This window comes from Salmo salar, chromosome 01, assembly GCF_965601325.2.
Source record: "Salmo salar chromosome 01, fSalSal1, whole genome shotgun sequence".
Lineage (NCBI taxonomy): Eukaryota > Metazoa > Chordata > Actinopteri > Salmoniformes > Salmonidae > Salmo > Salmo salar.
This window is the reverse complement of record NC_138291.1, coordinates 53507669-53528824: the sequence shown is the minus strand read 5'-3', so window position 1 is coordinate 53528824 and position 21156 is coordinate 53507669. Positions and strand designations below refer to the sequence as shown.

The window sequence follows — 21156 nt, the reverse complement described above, 5'->3', positions numbered from 1 at the left end:
TGTTTAATTCTTTACAGCAACGTCATGAGAAAAAAAAATCACATGAAATTAAAATACATTTTCCTCTCAATAATTCTTAATAATTTACTTAAGGCCTTTCTATCTGATGTACGTCTGTTCTGTTACATACGGGAACCTTTGTCGTCACTGATGTGGGCCGTTCACGTGGTTCATTCCTTTCCTAGGAGCTTGTCGGAACGGGTGAATGCCTGGCGCGGATGGACCGGTGAAATTAGTCAAATTCACCCAAACCAACCTTCTCTTCATTCCGCGAGAAAGTCAGAAAAATGCCGGCATATTTCCAACGACCGGAGAATGCTCTCAAACGAGCAAATGGTGAGTCGTATATGATAATTTCTTAGATGTCCGCGCTTGCTTCCCAGTTATGTATTCGCATTGGTTTGCCGTGGTTCGCTAGCTACGCATGGCGGGGGGACATGTTGTAAGTACAGGTACACCCATTCAAGCCACCCGTGTCACTAGGCCTTTGAATAACACTACCCATAATTACGTTAAAAGATGTATAGCCCGGCTAATTCAGCAAGAGTACTTTAAATCTAAAGTCACACCGATCAGATTTATGTCTGTTACTGATGATAGGCCGGGTGCATCGAAAAGTACCTGCCATCTTGTTCACTCTGACTAGCTAACATTAACGTCAGCACGTCCTAGCCTTGAAGGGTTAGCTAACGTATTAGCATATCCCCTAGCTAAGCTGCTAACTAGTGACACGGGGATCAACTTGTCCAACTCACTCGGAAGTCAGTAATAATCGGTTTCGCCACATCAACTGAAAGGTAAGAGCTGCTGCTGGTTCATGTTTTTAGCCTTGTATTGGATAACTAACTAGGTAACTAGCTAGATTGGATCACCAAAACAGAAGGCCCAGCTAAGATTGGCTATCAATGGGCGAGTTGGTTTTGCATCGCCCTGTTCCCCGGGCAGGGTTTGCACAACCCAACCCAACCCCCCCCCCCCCCCCCCATGGAAGTCGGTTGTCACATGATGTTGTCATAGCTAACGTTCTCTGTACTAATTAATCTTGCATTTATATTGTCACTCGTTAGTCAACATATGGCTGGTTTGGGGTGTAGCTAAATAGCTACTATAGTAGCTAAAGTGCAGCTAGTAGCTTAGCGGTTGGGACAGTAACCCCTAGTCTAGGGGTCCCGTACTACTATTGCTGACCCTGTAAAACAACACATTTCACTGGACCTGTCCGGTGTATGTGATCATAAAAAATGCAATATATAGTCAGCTATCAGGGCCTCGTTTCCCAAAAAGTATCTTAAGGCTATGTTCATCATTAGAACGAACCTTCGTAGAAGCATCGTTAAATCTCATTCGACATCGTTACTAAAGTTGCACTTGAAAAAGGCTCATAATCTAAAGCCTGCCTCAAACCACTTGAAGAACAGCAAAATGCGTGGTTAGGTGTTGGTTTCCCCCCCCCTGCCGAGTCACTTTATACACAGACGTCCACAAAACAGAATCAAGATGTTTATCTGTCTCTGTGATGTAGATAACTTCACGAAGTTGACTACGAATCCAAAGTTCCCAATGTCTGCAGTTGTTATAAACAAGCAAAGGGTTAAAAAAGATGCTTCAAATGAGAGCCGGGATGACTGCATTCAAATATAAATAGCCTAACTAAAGTATAGGATACATAGGCCCATGTACTGTTATTTCAATGATATTGAAATCAATTTCATGTTAGTTCAATGTTTTATTTGGCTACTGTCTAATTTCTGCCTCAATATATTTAATGATGTGTAGCCTAATGTGTGCAATGATGTGCCAAATCATGATTAAGTGCGTTTATTATAGGGTAAGCATTAGAATAAGCCGTCTCAATATTTGCGGCCATACGTGATATCTTTCTAGGAGCTGATCTGTCATTATTGTGGAATAATTATAAGATCAAGGTAGGATATGAATGGAGAAAGCTGATCTGAGCGACGGACTGCCTTTCTTTCGATCCTATCAGTATCGACACGTGCCTCCATGATGCTCTTAGCAATGTTCTTTCGTTGCAAATTCGGCTGTTGTAGGAAAGATGCATCGCTAAAACACTCGTAAGCCTAAATTCCAGCGCCGTCGGGGAAACCGGACTCAGATATTTGTCACCTATTAGGTGTCCCTTGTGCATGAAAGTTATATTGCAGCAACTGATTCACCTTCAGAACCTTTTTCATCCTTTTTCATGTAATGTGCTATGTTTTTACAGAGTTTTTGGAGGTGGGCAAAAAGCAGCCAGCTTTGGATGTTTTGTACGATGTCATTAAGAGCAAAAAGCATCGAACATGGCAGAAGATCCACGAGCCCATCATGCTCAAGTACCTGGAGCTCTGCGTGGACCTGCGCAAGAGCCACCTGGCAAAGGAGGGTCTCTACCAGTACAAGAACATCTGCCAGCAGGTCGGTACACCAAGCCCTCTCTTGGACAAGCGTAAACGTTGGATGCTATTGATCCTACAAAGTCACTCACCTGCCGGAGTTAAGTATGAGCCTCTTGTTTTGTAGGTGAACATCAAATCCCTTGAGGATGTGGTTCGAGCCTACCTGAAGTTGGCCGAGGAGAAGACGGAGACGGCCAAGGGGGAGTCGCAGCAGATGGTCCTGGACATTGAGGATCTTGACAACATCCAGACTCCTGAGAGGTATTTAACCTTTTATTTAACTAGGAACCATTTAACCTTAAGATATGGGTCCATTGAAACCTTATTCCAATGTGATGGGCTGATACTATCTTTCAGATATATTGGACTATCCGCAAACGTATTGATTGTTACCACCTTTTTAATAGCTGTAACCATGATAACTATTGTGCTTCACCTCTGCTGTAAACCGTTAGCATGGTGGCGACGTGTGCGCGGGGATGCAATGTTGACGGTGTAGTTCTGTGAGCTCAAATATGACTTGACTACCTTGTGTGATCCTAGTGTACTTCTGAGCGCTGTGAGTGGTGAAGACACCCAGGATCGTACAGACCGTCTGCTGCTCACTCCCTGGGTGAAATTTCTGTGGGAATCCTACCGCCAATGCCTGGACCTGCTGCGTAACAACTCCAAGGTGGAGCGCCTCTACCACGACATTGCCCAACAAGGTGAGCACAGTCTGAACTTTTAACCTGATGTACATCCGGGTAGGAAACTACATTCACCCAATTTGTCAGTGGATGGTCAGGAAGCGAAAATAATTATAATCATTTGTACACGGCAAATTGACCACAAGTAAGCCTAAAAAGATTTGTTTTGGAAAATAGCATTTCCTACCTGATTTACATTGAGACATTCTATTTTTTTTTTTGTGGAAATACTTAGAAACAGATTTCTGAAATTGTTTTTTTTTTTTTTACCAAAAACTAAAATCATTTTTACTGAACTTTGGGGGGGGCCCCAAAAAAATTACTTGCGTGCCGCCTTTTGCTGCCCCCTGATGTACATTTTCAGTGCCCGGTTTGAGTGTAGGTTTGATATTATCTAACAATCTTGTTATTAGAAATATAAGTCTGAGATGCATAAGTGTAATATGCTGTGACTGTAGCGTTAGGTTTACTCACATTTTCTGGCACCATAATCAATTTATTGCTCCTTATCCTAATCTTATCCTAATGTACTCCGCAGCGTTCAAGTTCTGCCTTCAGTACACCCGTAAGGCAGAGTTCCGGAAGCTTTGTGACAATCTGCGCATGCATCTGGGTCAGATCCAGCGCCACCACAACCAGAGCACAGCCATCAACCTGAACAACCCTGAGAGCCAGTCTATGCACCTGGAAACACGCCTGGTGCAGCTGGACAGTGCCATCGCCATGGAGCTCTGGCAGGTATTTCAAATGTGATTAGCTTGCCATGTTTAGTTGTATTAATGTCGCATCTCGAATACTTTTATTGCCCATTTTCTTTATTCAACAGGCAATTTTATCTACATTTTATTATGAACATTGATTTTATGTGTTATGAATGGTGAAATTAGATTTTTGATTTTTACAGGAAGCTTTCAAGGCTGTGGAAGACATCCATGGTCTCTTCGCCCTTTCCAAGAAGCCCCCCAAGCCTCAACTTATGGCCAACTACTACAACAAGGTGTCCACTGTGTTTTGGAAGTCTGGGAACGCCCTGTTCCACGCCTGCACCCTCCATCGCCTCTACCACCTTTCCAGGGAGATGCGCAAGAACCTCACCCAGGAAGAGATGCAGAGGTATGCAAGCCCAGTCCTGACCAGTCTGTTGGAATGTGTGGCACATAGAATTACTTGAATGGCCATTCCCTTAACAACAACAAAAACAATGGTCAGACCGTTCATCAACCGGACTTATGGTTTCTCTCTTACCTTAATCACATGTCGATCAGTCACCCTCACACCTCTGCCCCATTTGCAACTAATCAGTGCCTTTTGTTACGCTACAGGACACTGCCCCCTTCCTCTTCATGTTCGTGTGCTTTTTGTCATCAATGTTTGGTGATGGGTAGATCCAAGTGTAACAGTATAGCTTCCGTCCCTCTCCTCGCCCCAACCTGGGCTTGAACCAGGGACCCTCTGCACACATCAACAACTGACACCCACGAAGCATCGTTACCCATCGCGCCACAAAAGTCACGGCCCTTGCAGAGCAAGGGGAACAACTACTTCAAGGTCTCAGAGTGACGTCACCCGATTGACACGCTATTAGCGCGCACCACCGCTAACTAACTAGCCATTTCACATCGGTTACACAAGGTTGCAGGTCAGGCAGTTGCTCACGGCTCTCCTCTCTCCTCTCTCTCCCTCAGGATGTCTACAAGGGTCCTCCTGGCCACCCTGTCCATTCCCATCACCCCGGAACGCACAGACATCGCCCGCCTGTTGGACATGGACGGCATAATCGTGGAGAAACACCGTAGGCTGGCCACACTACTGGGCCTGCAGTCCCCACCAACCCGCCAGAGCCTCATCAATGACATGGTATGTACCCACATGCATGGAACAGACTAGAAATAACCATAGATTTCTGTTTGTGAGCAGGCCGGTAACAGTATGTCCCATATGTCAGTGTTAGGAGTTTTGTATTCTACTTGTTTTAGTCCTGTGAACTACCCATACAGATACATTTGTTTACTACATAATGAACAATTCAAATAAACACTCGTTTTTCCATTGCTGAGATTTACTTGCATGACGTTAGCTTGTCCAAAAATAGTCTGACTTGGTTTTTACCAGAGGAAGTTTGACCAACTGCTGTTTCTTTTTTAGTTGTCCTTTTGTCAGGGGTCTTTCAGTGCTATGTGCATGTTATGTTTCCCCCTTTAGGTTCGGTTCAACTTGCTGCAGTACATTGTACCTGAAGTGAAGGAGCTGTACAATTGGCTGGAGATGGACTTCCACCCACTGAAGCTGAGCGGAAGAGTAACAAAGGTAACATTTGAATTCAGAGAAGTTACAATGTCGCAACATTGGGCAATTTGACTTGCAACTGTCCAAAACCGATATAAAATACATACAAATATAATTCCTCTGAAATTACAACTATTTGTGTCATGGCTGATTCATTTACCATTTGTTTTTCTTCATCTGTGGTATTGACCTTCCTCATAGGTGTTGAACTGGGTGAGAGACCAGTCTGACAAGGAGGCGGACCTCCAGCAATATGTTCCCCACCTGCAGAGTAATACCATCCTCAGGCTGCTGCAGCAGGTGACTGATTGCTCACTTATACTTTAATGGTCTGTTAATCTCACTTGTAATTAAATGGCACGAATATGTGCCAAACAATAACTGATTCAATACAATGCCATACAATATGACTTTATTATTAACTATGTCTGTTGTCCTTGTAACTCTATAGTGCAGGGATGGGCACTAGGAGGCCCGCGAGCCGATTTAAATACCACCCACGGTGGATTTAGTAAAAAAAAAAAAAATTAAGTGGATAAAATTACATTTGAACATATAAAACCTGATAGAAAGTATGTAAATGTTATCTACCTAATGTATTTTAAAATCACTGTCCTTATTACAGCACGCATTGATTATACATTTTTTTTTTTACTAACAAACGGTCCAAAAAAATATCCTGACGTGGCCCTCAAGCCTCAGGATGTTGCCCATCCCTGCTATAATGTGGAATGCATGATTTCATTGATTGTAACAATATGCTGTGTAACATGTCATGTATTGTATGTACATTGTGGTCCTATTAACTAATCACTGACCTCTTTTGTTTTAATGGGATATTAGGTGGCTCAGATCTATCAAAGCATTGAGTTCAACCGTCTGGCCTCCCTGGTTCCATTTGTGGATCCCTTCCAATTGGAGCGCTCCATTGTGGATGCTGCTCGACACTGCGATCTGCAGGTAGAGTACTGGACATGGATTTGTCAATAATATTCTCTGTGCAAAATTGTACAAACACCCAAGTTGATTTTTCACCTAAATACATTGTTTTTTTTAATTCTCATACCTATTCAGTCAATATTTCCACAACTAAAATATTAACACACTTCTGTTTGTTACACAGAATGACTTGAAATCCTTTTGAAATGTCTTTTTCTAGGTTCGAATTGACCACACCACTCGCAACCTGAGCTTTGGTTCAGACCTGAATTACTCCACCAAGGAGGACTCTCCCGTGGGGCCGTTCTTGCAGAACATGCCCTCTGCCCAGATCAGGAACCAGCTGACAGCCATGTCGTCTTCCTTGGCCAAGGCAATCCAGGTCATCAAGCCTGCATCCATGCTGGTGAGTACAGCCTCCCGTCGAGATGGCATTTGTACATGCACTGCTAGCCCTAAAAGAAGTAGACAACGTCGCTGTCCTCCCTGATAAAATATCAAAACGTGCTTGCATTCCATAAATTATTATAAGGTATTAAGGCATTTTGAAAAGGTAACATTTTGTGCCAATACTATATGTATTGTTCCGTGCATACACACACACACACACCACCAATTCACATTGATACTGCGTGAAACCCCTATTCATGCACAATCTTTATTGCTCCTCTTCATTCTCGCTCTAACAAACCTCTCCCCATCTCTCACTCTTCTACCCTCTTGTCCACCATTTCCAGAAAGAGCGCGAGGAGCAGAGCCAGCTAGCCATCACCGCCTACCTGAAGAACGGCCGCAAGGAGCACCAGCGCATCCTGGCCCGCCGGCAGACCATCGAGGAGCGCAAGGAGCGCCTGGAGAACCTCAACATCCAGCGGGAGAAAGAGGAGCTGGAGCAGCGCGAGGCGGAGCTGCAGAAGGTGCGCAAGGCAGAGGAGGAGCGCCTGCGCCAGGAGGCCAAGGAGCGCGAGAAGGAGCGCATCATGCAGGAGCACGAGCAGATCAAGAAGAAGACGGTGCGCGAGCGGCTGGAGCAGATCAAGAAGACAGAGCTGGGAGCCAAGGCCTTCAAAGACATCGATATAGAGGTAAACCACACACAAGCTCAACTAAGCTGTACACTCTGACACCCGACCAACATATTGCTTTGTTAAAAATGAAAAGATCGCAGATTGAGATCGATGGGTCAAACCCTTATCAGTACCATAAGTGTTTGCCTGGAATGTACACTGAACAAAAATGATATAAACTCGACATGTAAATTGTTGGTCCCATTTTCATGTGCTGAAATCAAAGATCCCAGAAATGTTCCGTAGACACACAAAGCTTATTTCTCAAATGTTGTGCCCAAATGTATTTACATCCCTATTAGTGAGAATTTCTCCTTTGCCAAGATAATCAATCCACCTGACAGGTGTGGTATATCAAGAAGCTGATCAAACAGTCATGATCATTACACCTTGTGCTGTGGCCAATAAAAGGCCACTAAAATGTGCATCGTTTTGTTACACAATACGATGCCATAGATGTTTTGAGGGAGCATGCAATTGGCATACTGACTGCAGGAATGTCCACCAGAGCTGTTGCCAGAGAATTTAATGTTAACTTCTCTACCATAAGCCTCCTCAAATGTCGTTTTAGAGAATTTGGCAGTTGTCCTCACAACCGCAAACCGCTCGCCCACACGAAGCCATACACGTGGTCTACGTGTATGGCATCGTGTGGGCGAGCGGTTTGCTGATGTCAACGTTGTGAACAGAGTGCCCCGTGGTGGTGCGGTTATGGTACGGGCAGGCACAAGCTACGGACAATGAACACAATTGCATTTTATCAATGGCAAATTGAATGCACAGAGATACCGTGACGAGATCCTGAGGCCCATTGTCGTGCCATTCATCCGCCGCCTTCACCTCATATTTCAGCATGATAATGCACAGCCCCATGTCGCAAGGATCTGTACACAATTCCTGGAAGCTGAAAATGTCCCAGTTCTTCCATGACCTGCAGTACTCACCAGCCATGTCACCCATTGAGCATGTTTGGGATGCTCTGGGTTGACGTGTACGACAGTGTCTTCCAGTTCTCGCCAATATCCAGCAACTTTTCACAGCCATTAAAGAGGAGTGGGACAACATTCCACAGGCCACAACCAATAGCCTGGTCAACTCTGTGAAAGAGATGTGTCACGCTGCATGAGGCAAATGGTGGTCACACCAAATACTGACTGGTTTTCTGATCCACGCCCCTACCTTTTTTATAAAAGGTATCTGTGACCAACGGATACATAGCTGTATTCCCAGTCATGTGAAATCCATAGATAAGGGCCTAATGAATAGATTACAATTGACTGATTTCGTTATGAACTGTTACTCAGTAAAATCTTTGAAATTGTTGCATTTATTTTTGTTCAGTATAGAAAGTTTATTGATCACGTATACAATTTTAACCTCCCTTGTTATTGCAGGTCAACGAAATGCGTATATTTCTAGCTCAAATTGCAACAATATCTAGCAATACAATACATACATAATCCAAAAGTCAAAATAAGAATAAGAAATTTAAGGCATGTTAGAACAAGCAATGTCGGAGTCCGGAATATTAACCTATATCTAGAATGAGTTTTGGAAATGAAGTGTGGCTCTACAATGGTGGAATTAACTAACTGTTAACCTCCTTTTGCACAGGACCTTGAGGACCTGGACCCTGACTTCATCATGTCCAAACAGGTGGAGCAGCTTGAGAAGGAGAAGAGAGAGCTTCAGGACCGCCTGAAGAACCAGGAGAAAAAGGTGAAGACATTTACAGTTCAGCAAATGTATATTCCTTGTTTTTGGTCTTGCCTGTCAAACAGGTGATGCATAAAGACCTCCACTAGGGGAAAAATGACTCACTCAATGTTTCGTGGGTCCTTGCAGATTGACTACTTTGAGAGGGCCAAACGTCTGGAGGAGATCCCCTTGATCAAGAAGGCCTATGAGGAGCAGCGTGTCAAGGACATGGAGTTATGGGAGCTCCAAGAGGAGGAGAGGGTAAGACGATATATTTATTTAGCGTCTATGCCTTTTGTGTTGAACATTCACAAAGCCATTGTAGAAGGCAGGCACGAACTGAACGCTCTAGCGATGGAAAACTGTCAGGCTGACTGGTCTCTGTTTTTCGTGATTACATTTTTTTACATTTTTATTGTCGTTACACAATGGTCAATGATTATGGTCCATCTGTTTTGTGTTGTAGATCAGCAACATGAAGGTGGAACGTGAGAGGGCCTTGGAGCACAAGCAAAGGATGTCCAGAATGATGGAGGACAAGGAGAATTTTGTGGGCAAAATAACAGACGCTCGAAGCTTCATCTACGAGGTAAATGCCATTTTTAAAACCGGGTAGTTTGGCTCCTGGATGCTGATTATACCACGGGTATGACAAATAACTGTTTACTGTTCTAAATACATTTGTAACCAGTTCATAATAGCAATATGGCGCCTCGGGGTTTGTGGTATATGGCCAATATACCACGGCTAAGAGCTGTATCCAGGCATTGCGCATAAGAACAGCTCTTAGCCATGGTATATTGGCCATATACCACAAACCCCAAGGCGCCTTATTGCTTAATTAAAATTGGCATGAAACCACCGATTCTAGAAGCCCATTGGCAATGGCATTAAAGGAAAAATCCACCCAAAACCACTCATTCCTGTCATTTCAAGTGTTCCATAACACTGAACAATATTTCTTGTGAATTTTTTTTTCATTTTGTCATTATAATAAGGTTGGTAGCAACATGTGGAATTCTGATGCAGCTCAAGTCGACTACAAAACCCACAATGCAGTGCTCTATATATGGGCGGGCTAGCTAACATAGCTACACAATAATACTAAAGTCAATATTAGCATGTGAAGTAGCTAGTTAGCTGTAATATCGCCTAAACAAACTGCACTATCAATTTAAGAGTCTACAATCTCACCATGTTTAACCTTTAGATCAATATGCCTCAGAGTGGAGTCTGACAATCGCAATAGACTATATGTGGAAACACCCTAACACATTTCTCCTATTTGTCACTGGTCAGTCCATTGCATGACGAGTTACAAATAGGAGAAATGTGTTAAGGTGTTTTCACATATAGTCCTCTTTAAAAGAACCAATCTCAGTCCTCTTTTAAAGTGAACTCTGTGGTAAAAATAAAAGCAAAATATCTCAGTTCTCTTTGTATTCACGCTGCCCTTGCCTTTGAGGACACAACTCGTTTGCCTGTTCACTTCACCTATTTTGTGGTGTGAGTCCTCTTTGCATTCACATTGCTATGTTTAGAAAGGAACCAAGATTTTTTTCCCAACATTCACTCAATGCACTGTGGGTTTTTACAAAGTGCAGGACGAACCATTCCATCCAAATGTGTTAACGGACAGCTAGATCTACCATATACCTACTTACATTTTGGAAGCTAATAGATTACAGTTATGGCTCACCTTTTAACTAAATGCAATCAGAAGATACTATTAACATGTACATATTGGTAACAGAATTAATAACTGCAGATTAAATAACGTTGTAATTGAAAATTGTACACCCAATGTAGGCTACTGCCCCTTTAAGAGCTAGAATATATTTTGTACTCTTATGTTTTCTTACCAAATATGTTGTCATCTCACGCTATTCAAACCCCACTATTGAATAAACAGTTTATGAAGCTCTCTTGGCCTATAGAGCACATCGCAAACAAATAATCTGAACTAAACTCCACACAGAGTATTTTGGAATTTCTGTGCATCCTTGATAAATCGCTAATCAATATCCAAAAACGGCACACGTTTTTTTTTTTCTGTGAACCTGCACAGCATTTTCTCTCTTTTGTGGCACCAATGTGAGGGCCTATGGCAGGGGAAACAGTGTTGCAATAGTCTAGTGTGTGGCGCGGGATTAATAACGAGCAAACCTGGGGAGCTTAGTTTTCACATCGCCCTAAAAAAAGGAACCGGACCGCGGAATTCAAGCGAACCAAACTCAGACCACCTCTCGAGATGGTTTCTGTTGGGGGCCTCTTTTGAGGCGTCTGAGTTCCTTTTTGGAGTGTTCACACCGCACACCAAAAAATTAAGCAAAGCGCACTGAGTTCACAGAAATTGTCTGAAAGGTGTGAACACTGTTAGACCCCATGTTCAATTCCACATTTCTTGAGGTAGGAATATATGGTCTATGGCTCATTCGAGAGAAGACAACCTACCACGTTATGACATCTGACATGTATGATGGAAGGTTTTGGCAATCTAAAAGTCCTATTAACTTCCAGTGTAGTGAGAGCGGCTTTATCTCAGTGCTACGTCATAACCGGCTGAATTTCTGCCTGCTTGAACGGCAATATCTCAGATTAACATGAATTGGCCCAGGGAATGGATAGAACATCACTCAGCGACGCACGAAAACAATATAACATTCAACATGGGTGAATATTTACTTTAAAGAGCTTATCAATTGCTACAAAGAAAGGAGGAATAACCAGAAAAGTGTTCATTGTCAATGGAGTGACTTATTTTTTTACATTTCCTTTATTAAGAATCCACTTCAGTAAGATATATTTGTTTTATTAAGAATACACCTCAATATTTTTGTTCTTGTTACCATCCAAGGAAAAACTGAAACAGTTCCAGGAGCGCCTGGTGGAGGAGAGGAAGAAGCGTCTAGAGGAGAGGAAGATCCAGCGCAAGGAGGACCGTCGCAACACCTTCTACCGCCAGAAGGAGGAGGAGGCCCAGCGCATCCACGAGGAGCAGCTCAAGAAAGGTACATCCGAGTTACACCTCAGGCCCAGAGAAGACTTGCTGTGTATAGTATGGGTGTATATAGTATGGATGTCAAGTTATCTTAGATCTTGTCGACTCTGAGTTTCTCTTAAAGGTAATAGTAACTTAATTGATGTCAATGGAAGATATCTGCAAAAACTTAGGTTCTGCACACAGATTTCGGGTCCAAGTGTGTTGGTGTTTGTTCATCTGTGTGTCCCATGTGACGGTTGCCCCCCATAGTCCTCAGTGTCCTGTTGTCTGAATCGACGTGTTATCCCATGTGGTGTCGCAGAGCGCGAGGAGCGTGAGCGCATCGAGCAGGAAGCACGTGAGGCAGAGGAGGCGGAGTACCAGGAGCGCCTGCGCAAACTTGAGGAGCAGGAGAGGAAGCAGCGAGCCCGGCAGCAGGAGATCGAGGAGCGTGAGCGCCGCAGGGAGGAAGAGATGAGGGCCCCTGCTAGGTCTGAAGAGAAACCCAGAGGAGAAGCTAAGGTAGCCTACTACACATTCCTGCCCACATCTCCTCCAGAGCACTTTCTCACAGCTCACTTTCTGTTGAGTCAAAGATGACTCACTTTAGAGGGATGTTAAAATAATTCTAATATTTATAAATGGGTTTATATAGCGCTTAAGTTTTGTTCGCTCAGTGATGATTCTCCTTCATTGATCACTCAAAAGAGCGACTTGAAATGAAATGCACTTCTATTTCACCGGCGAACTGAGAGCGAGAACCACAGGCAGCCATCTCAAAGTAAAAAGTGACATTTCTTGACATTTTGGGTGGAAAGTGGGGCATGAATGTACTCCATTTCCCTGTTTACTTAGTTATGAAGTCCCAAAAATATCAGGTAAAGGTATGAGATGAAATTATCATACTGTTGCAAATATGGTGTTCTATAAAATATAGAAGAGGGGGGGAATCTATCTCAGCAAAAAAAAGAAACTTAACATGTGTAAATATTTGTATGAACATAACAAGATTCAACAACTGAGACATAAACTGAACAAGTTCCACAGACTTGTGACTAACAGAAATGGGAAAAATGTGTCCCTGAACAAAGAGGGGGTCAAAAGTAACAGTCAGTATCTGGTGTGGCCACCATCTGCATTAAGTACTGCAGTGCATCTCCCCCTCATCGACTGCACCAGATTTGCCCGTTCTTGCTGTGAGGTGTTACCCCACTCTTCCACCAAGGCACCTGCAAGTTCCCAGACATTTTTGGAGGGAATGGCCCTAGAGCTCACCCTCCGATAAAACAGGTCCCAGACGTGCTCAATGGGATTGAGATCCGGGCTCTTCGCAGGCCATGGCAGAATACTGGCATTCCTGTCTTGCAGGAAATTGTGCACAGAACGAGCAGTATGGCTGGTGGCATTGTCATGCTGGAGGGTCATGTCAGGATAGGTGACGTTGTTGCCGGTGATGTCTGGTGAGGACCTGCCTTACAACAGGCCTACAAGCCCTCAGTCCTGCCTCTCTCAGCCTATTGCGAACAGTCTGAGCACTGATGGAGCAATCCTGTTGTAACTTGGTGTAACTCGTTCCTGGTGTAACTCGGGCAGTTGTTGTTGCCATCCTGTACCTGTCCCACAGGTGTGATGTTTGGATGTACCGATCCTGCAGATGTTACGTGGTCTGCCACTGCGAGGACGATCAGCTGTCCGCCCTGCCTCCCTGTAGTTCTGTCTTAGGCGTCTCACAGTACGGACATTGCAATTTATTGCCCTGGCCACATCTGCAGTCCTCATGCCTCCCTGCAGCATGCCTAAGGCACGTTCACGCAGATGAGCAGGGACCCTGGGCATCTTTCTTTTGGTGTTTTTGAGTCAGTAGAAAGGTGTCCTAAGTTTTCATAACTGTGACCTTAATTGCCTACCGTCTGTAAGCTGTTAGTGTCTTAACGACCATTCCACAGGTGCATGTTCATTAATTGTTTATGGGTCATTGAACAAGCATGGGAAACGGTGTTTAAACCCTTTACAATGAAGACCTCTGAAGTTATTTGGATTTTTACAAATCTTTGAAAGACAGGGTCCTGAAAAAGGGACGTTTTCTTTTTTTGCTGTGTGTGTGTGTGTGTGTGTGTGTGTGTTAATGAAAGTTGTCACTCAGTGTTGTACACTCTTTTCCTCTCTAGGACTGGGGTGCTGAGAAGGAGGAGGGAGGAGGAGGATGGAGGAGGCGTACTGAGGTTGAATCAGAGAGGCGTCGCCCAGTGCCTGATAAGTGAGTGGGACTTAATTCAGACTGTACTTTTGAAGCATTTCATCTGGTTAAAAATACATTTTGTTCACTGGTCAAAAAAAATCTTCTATTACTCTCCATAGTGACGCCGTACCAGATAAGTGAGTGGAATTTCATTCAGATTGCATATTTTGAAGCATTTGACCTGGTTTAAAATACTTTGTGTTCACTGGTCAAAGTGACCTGTCCTATAATGATTCTGTCCTTTCTCTCGCTAGGGACTGGAGAGCCGATGGCGGCGATGACAAAGAAAGAGAGCCACCCTCCAGGAGAGGAGTAGACGGCCCTCGCCGTGGTGGAGCCGACGACCGTGGACCCCCACGCAGGGGCTTTGGGGACGACGACCGCCCCCTGCGCAGAGGCATGGACGAGGACCGTCCACCAAGGAGAACCTTTGGGGATGATGACCGGGGTCTTAGAAGGGGAGGGGACGAGGACCGCGCTCCCCGCAGAGGCTTCGATGATGGCCCCAGGCGTGGCTTTGACGAAGACAGAGGTCCCCGCCGTGGCTTTGATGACGGCCCCCGCAGAGGCACGGACGAGTCCAGGGCCCCCAGACGCGGGGCTGATGATGACACCTGGGGCCCCAGGAGAGGAGGAGATGACGAAAGGGGCGGACCTCGTGACGACAAGCCATGGAAGCCAGCTGGCCGGCCCGGTATGGATGTTTCACATTTAATCTGTCCCAAATATGGATAATTTAAATGTGGTTGCATGTTTGTCTTGTGTAGTATGGTGTGTTGTTGTCGAAAGCCCGCTTCTTTATACTTGTTCTCCTATAATTATGTTAATTCATATTTAATAAACTTCTAATAGTAAATGTTTGTGTAGTGGCAACTTTTGCCAGTTCTTCTTACACGTTGTGCTGGATCATGGGCAGTTGCTCTGGTGTCTGCTTCAGGTGGTGGCTGGCGTGAGAGGGAGAAGGCCCGCGAGGAGAGCTGGGGTCCACCCCGCGAAGGTGGCGGGAGCAAGGAGGGCGACGAGGGCGAGAGAGAGGAAAAACAGGAGAGCGAACGCTTCCCTGAGCGCCGCCCACCCAGGTCAGACGCACAGTATGTGGACTACAAACAGCACTACTGTGATGTGAAGCCTCATACACTATATGATCAGGACTGCCCCTGAACTGATGGATGGTTTTACTCATATAGTGAAAGTCTTACAGGTGTTTAAAAAAAAAAAAAGTATGCTGTAATCGGGGACCTCTGTTTTCAGGGAGGAGGGAGGTGGTGGTGGTGCTTGGAGAAGGCCGGGTGCTGATGATGAGGCGCCCAAGAAAAGCTGGAGAGACTCTGCTCGTCAGGAAGAGCCTGACCGCGAGGATCGCCCTCCTATCCGTCGAGAGCGACCTGAGCGCAGGGATGACCGTGACCGTCCCCCACCCAGCAGAGAGCCTGAAGAAGGTAAGATGAGCCTGCTCAGTCCTCTGCAACCTATCTTACTATCCACATGTTTTTAAATGTCGGTGTAAAGTTTAGTTTTAAACCATTTAGCCAGGTCTGTATTCACTGCAAGCGTCGACCGGTATCAAACATCAACCTATTAATGCAGCAATACTCTTACATGCCTATAATCATGAAAAAATGAGACTACTGTAACCCCTGTTCTCTGGTAGTGTTTCCAGTCTGGAGGATGTATTTTTAAACACAGTACTTAGTTAAGATGCAATCCCCTAACGAGACAGGTTCTCTGCACACAGGAGGAGGCTCTTGGCGCCGTGCCGGCGACGAGAAGCGTGACGTGCGTAAAGAGGAACGTCCGGCTCCCCCCAGACCCAGAGAGGGTGAGCGTGAAGCGGATGGAGAGAAGAGCTCCTGGCGCTCGGAGAAAGACAAAGAGAACGCTGGTCGCGCCAAGAAGACCAACGAAGAGACCGACGATGACGGCTGGACCACTGTGGCCCGCCGCTGAGTCCACCCTCTCTCTGAGCATCTGCTTTCAAATGGCCCCACAAGGACTGTTGTACACCTCTATTGCTGCCAGCCTCCTAGTAATTTAACCTTGGCATAAGCTTGTCATCTCATCAACAATCTCTATTGCCATTGAGTATGTATTTTGTTAGAATTAAGGTTGCTTAACCTAAAAACTAGTTAATTCCCATTTTGATGTGCATGCTTAGAGTATACAATTAGTCTCACTTAATATCTAGTGTGTGGTTCTATCTTAAAGCATTCAACCATATTTGACACAATGAGTTGCATGTTTATAGATAAATACGGCCTTTATTAATAAAGTACTTTGCTCAACAGTTGATTTTCTTTGCTCACTCAATTTCTCTGTTAATGCTCAAGGTCTGACTGATTGTGGTAGCGTAGCCACTTTGTAGAACTTGTCTTACACTTGGTCCTTTTTGAAGGATGAGCAGGATTTGTTATTTTTCTGGTAAGACAAGTTTTAGTAACTTTTTGGTCTTTACTGGGCTGCATCAAATGTGGCATTAACCCTCAACCTAACAACATTTTACATGCACTATAAATACCAAAGTATGTGGACACCCCTTCAAATTAGTGGATTGGACTATTTCAGCCACACCCGTATGCATACACAGGGGCGAAAATCTGATATCAACTTTGGAGGGGACAATTACATGAAATTTTCTCAAGAGCAATTCCTGAGGGGGACACCAAAAGTAGTGCTGTAACACATAGCCTACATTGTAATATGGTAAATGTATATTGAGGAACCAAAGAAATAAGGTGTTTGCCGTACTCCTAACTACCGATACCCAAAACTACACAACTAATCACAACAGCAATACCATTGCCTTTAACAAATCTTAGTTCAGTCACCAGTTTAAGTTGAGAGTGGGGGTATCCATGGCATTTTCCAATTATGTTCCTATTTTACAAGTCAAAAAAATTGAGAACCTTTCATAATGTTGCCAAACAAAGACTCAACAAACTTACCTGAGACTCCCTGTCTCTGCCAGTCTGTCCCTGCATATCTGTCCCCAACTCTGCTGTCTCTGTGCCATCTGTTGCCTGCTCTGCCTAATGACATCATTGTGAAACATTTCCATTAGAATTTCATTTCTTTCTTATGAACATTTTATCAACTAGTCTTTGAGATATTAGGCTACTAGGGTTCTTACTATGCGTTTTGGTGTATTGAAAAATACTCAGATGTCGGTCTTTATTTTTCTACCTGGCTGGCTGGCTACACACACACACAGTGTGTAGGTTATTTACAGTAGGAGATGGGCTTCTATCATCTTCTATCATTCTATTTGGGCTTCGATCTAAAAGGTATCTAGCAAATGTGAAACGGATTAAAATGACAAGAGTTGACAGCTGTATGAGTTCACCATTTACACAACATATGCTGCAACCTTTTGTAATTTTAATAGTTTGTTTCATATTGGCTGGCTTCCAACAATAGCTGAATTTGCAAAGCTAGCGAGCACCAATTCAGTTTCAGTGGTGTTTGCTATAATCTTTGCTACCCGGGTTAAATAAAGGTGAAATAAAATAAATAAATAAAAGTTCACTTGCGACAATTTAGCTTTTGCAACGAGACCATTAAATATATTTAAGACAATGGTAGAAGAGTGTAGTTCTGTTCAGTTTGGATTTCAGTTTATCGCTAACCTTATCACAGGGACTTTGAAGCACTAACTTACATCATCTGCATGCTGATTCCATCTTTGACGACGCCACATAAATGGAATAGGTACTAGCTAGCTTAATAGTTAATATTTGCGCGCTAGCTCTGCATTTTCAGCTAGTGTGTGTGCGCGATTGACTGGATTAACCTCACGTCAGTTACTTGCATTGAGTGCCTTTCAGACAGTAGATACGACCTCTCTGTTACCTAGCAAGCTAAGGAACTAGCAGTGGATCAAACCATTGTGAGGCAAAGGGTGGGGAGGGTTGCAATCTTTTGAAACTTAAAAACGCGCTATTAAGTGTCTATAATCAGCACAATTGCTTTCATTGCGTATTATTAATATTATTTAAATTACATAGTTATGTTTCAGTGATATATTGGGGGGGACAAATCATATTTTTCCCAGGATGGGGGGGTCGTAAAGTAAATAAAAACAAACATATCAATAATGATAATAATAACTGTTGTGCAGGACGCTGCAGAGTCTGTCTGGGTTGATCAGGTGAGGGGTGTATACTTCTGGTACTGGGATGGTTTGGCTGTGGTGGGTCAGTCAAGAGAGGGTATGTGGAGTGTGTTAGCTAGCTATTTGTGTAGGTAGCTATCAAGTATTTCAGATTTCCCTTCCAGTGAAGGGAAATCTTAATGCAGCATACGAATGCAGCATACAGCATACGATGATTCTGTGCTTCCAACTTTGTGGCAACAGTTTGGGGAAGGCCCTTTCCTGTTTCAGCATGACAATGCCCCCGTGCACAAAGTGAAGTCCGTACAGAAAAGGTTTGTCAAGATCGGTGTGGAAGAACTTGACTGGCCTGCACACAGCGTTGACCTAAACCCCATTGAACACCTTGGGGTTAATTGGAACGCCGACTGCGAGCCAGGCCTAATCGCCCAACATCAGTGCCCAACCTCACCAATACTCTTGTGGCTGAATGGAAGAAACTTCCTGCAGCAATGTTCCAGAAGAATGGAGGCTGTTATAGCAGCAAAGGGGGGACCAACTCCATATTAATTCCCATGATTTTGGAATGAGATGTTCGACGAGCATGTCGTGTGCATGGATTACCAAGAAGAAACTATTGGAAAAAGCAACAATCATAGCAAAATATCAGATTATTATTATTACATATGTAATTGTTATCCGATTTATATTTTTTTCTCACTAAAACACTTAAGCAAAGTTGGTTAATTTGCATATTCTGTCAAACGAAAATGTAATGTGCAGCCTTTTTCCAAAGAACAATCCACATTAGTACAAAAATCTAATAATGGCAGTATGCTTCAAAAATCATGCCCAAATCCTCTAACATAAAACTGGGGGGGAACTGTCACACCAGCCTTCGCTATCACTTCCTGTCCTGTCCAGCCCAGGCGTTCGGCATCGCCGGCCTTCTAGCTGCTGCTGAACCTACTGCTGGCAAATACCCTTCACACATCAACCCCGGACTTGTCTCGTCATCATTACACACACCTGGTTTCAATCCCCACTTTATCACTGTATATATACTCCCTCTGCCATTTGTCTTTGTCGGTCATTGTAAATGTTACTTGTTTTCCTGAGAGGAATCTCTCATATTTCCTGAGTACTTTATATTCTGCACTTTGGGTTCGCCCTGTGCCTTTTTGTTTATGAAGATATATTTTGAGCACAACAGCGTTTGGGTTTCGTCCCGCTTTGATGTATGGTGGCTCAGTTGGTAGAGCATGGTGTTTGCAACGCCAGCATGGTGTGTGCAACGCCAGGGTGGTGGGTTCGATTCCCATGGGGGGCCAGTACAAAAAAAAAATGCATGAAATGATATGTATGCATTCACTACTGTAAGTCGCTCTGGATAAGAGCGTCTGCTAAATGACTAAAATGTATATGTAAAAATGTAAATAAATTCAGTAGCTCTAAACCTGCAACTGCCTCCTCTCTACACCGGTAACAACGGTTAATATCCTAGAGTAAAACCTGGTTCAATCTGCTTTCCAACAGACACCGTGAGACAAATTCACCTTTCAGCAGGACAATACACAATGACAAATATACACTGGAATTGCTTACCAAGACAACATTGAATGTTCCTGATTGGCCTAGTTACCGTTTTGACTTAAATCGGCTTGAAAATCTATGGCAAGACTTGAAAATGGCTGTCTAGCAATGATCAACAACCAACTTGACAGAGATTTAATTTTTTATTTTTTTAATAATTTATTTTATTTTTATTTCACCTTTATTTAACCAGGTAGGCTAGTTGAGAACAAGTTCTCATTTACAACTGCGACCTGGCCAAGATAAAGCAAAGCAGTGCGACACAACCAACACAGAGTTACACATGGAATTAACAAACAGTCAATAACACAATAGAGAAAAATAAAGTCTATATACTGTGTGTGCAAATGGCATGAGGAGGTAAGGCAATAAATAGGCCATTGTAGCGAAGTAATTACAATTTAGCAAATTAACACTGGAGTGGTAGATGTGCAGATGATGATGTGCAAGTAGAAGTACATTTACATTACATTTTAGTCATTTAGCAGACGCTCTTATCCAGAGCGACTTACAGTAGTGAATGCATACATTTCATAAATATCATACTTTTTTTTTTCTTCTCCGTACTGGTGTGCAAAAGAGCAGAAAAGTAAATAAAAACAATATGGGGATGAGGTAGGTAGATTGGATGGGCTATTTACAGATGGGCTATGTAAAGCTGCAGCGATCGGTTAGCTGATGTTTAAAGTTAGTGAGGGAAATATAAGTCTCCAGCTTCAGTGATTAAAAAAAAATAATTGCAATTCGTTCCATTCATTGGCAGCAGAGAACTGGAAGGAAAGGCGGCCAAAGGAGGTGTTGGCTTTGTAGAAATATTATACAATATATCAGATGTGCATATCCCTTAGACACTTACCCAGAAAGAGCTGTAATCACTGCCAAAGGTGATCCTAGCATGTATTGACATGTATTATTTTGTTATGTCACAGCCTTATTCTAAAATAGATGTTTTTTAATCCCCCTCAATCTACACACAATACCCCTATAATGACGAAAAAAAACAGTTTTATGTTTGCAAATGTATTAACAATAAACCCTTTAAACTCAGTACTTTGTTGAAGCACCTTTGGCAGCGATTACAGCCTTGAGTCTTCTTGGGTATGACGCGTCAAGCTTGAGACACCTGGCTGGGCCACTCAGGGACATTCAGAGACTAGTCCCGAAGCCACTTCTGCA

The 21156-nt window shown here is 43.6% G+C and overlaps 2 protein-coding genes across 7 annotated transcripts in view; one reads left to right on the top strand and one right to left on the bottom strand.

Moving 5' to 3' along the window:
* The window catches only part of dennd10 (DENN domain containing 10), a 40639-nt gene that overhangs the window by 7238 nt on the left and 12245 nt on the right, over window positions 1–21156 (bottom strand). The gene's annotated exons all lie outside the window — the stretch shown is intronic.
* LOC106604689 (eukaryotic translation initiation factor 3 subunit A) lies at window positions 158–16587 on the top strand. 6 transcript variants are annotated; one of them, XM_014199636.3, is made up of 23 exons: window positions 158–336; window positions 2228–2418; window positions 2524–2660; window positions 2943–3106; window positions 3627–3826; window positions 3993–4201; window positions 4774–4945; window positions 5291–5395; window positions 5576–5674; window positions 6218–6334; window positions 6534–6719; window positions 7051–7398; window positions 8995–9099; window positions 9226–9339; window positions 9545–9667; window positions 11936–12089; window positions 12384–12583; window positions 14230–14318; window positions 14420–14437; window positions 14555–14994; window positions 15238–15379; window positions 15552–15739; window positions 16036–16587. In XM_014199636.3, exons 1-23 carry the CDS (start codon window positions 288–290, stop codon window positions 16245–16247), a joined length of 3762 nt encoding a protein of 1253 aa, XP_014055111.1. In that variant the 5' UTR covers window positions 158–287; the 3' UTR covers window positions 16248–16587. The 6 variants fall into 6 exon arrangements, with proteins under 6 accessions (XP_014055111.1, XP_014055102.1, XP_014055089.1 ...); XM_014199627.3 differs by having other exon boundaries at window positions 15238–15391; XM_014199614.3 differs by having other exon boundaries at window positions 15217–15379.

Bases quoted from the DNA above. Each gene is read 5' to 3' on its own strand.
- LOC106604689 (XM_014199605.3), top strand. From the start codon at position 288: ATGCCGGCATATTTCCAACGACCGGAGAATGCTCTCAAACGAGCAAAT. The intron at 9,100-9,225 runs GTGAAGACATTT...GGGTCCTTGCAG, and splicing joins TGAAGAACCAGGAGAAAAAG to ATTGACTACTTTGAGAGGGC. The intron at 12,090-12,383 runs GTACATCCGAGT...GTGGTGTCGCAG, and splicing joins CGAGGAGCAGCTCAAGAAAG to AGCGCGAGGAGCGTGAGCGC.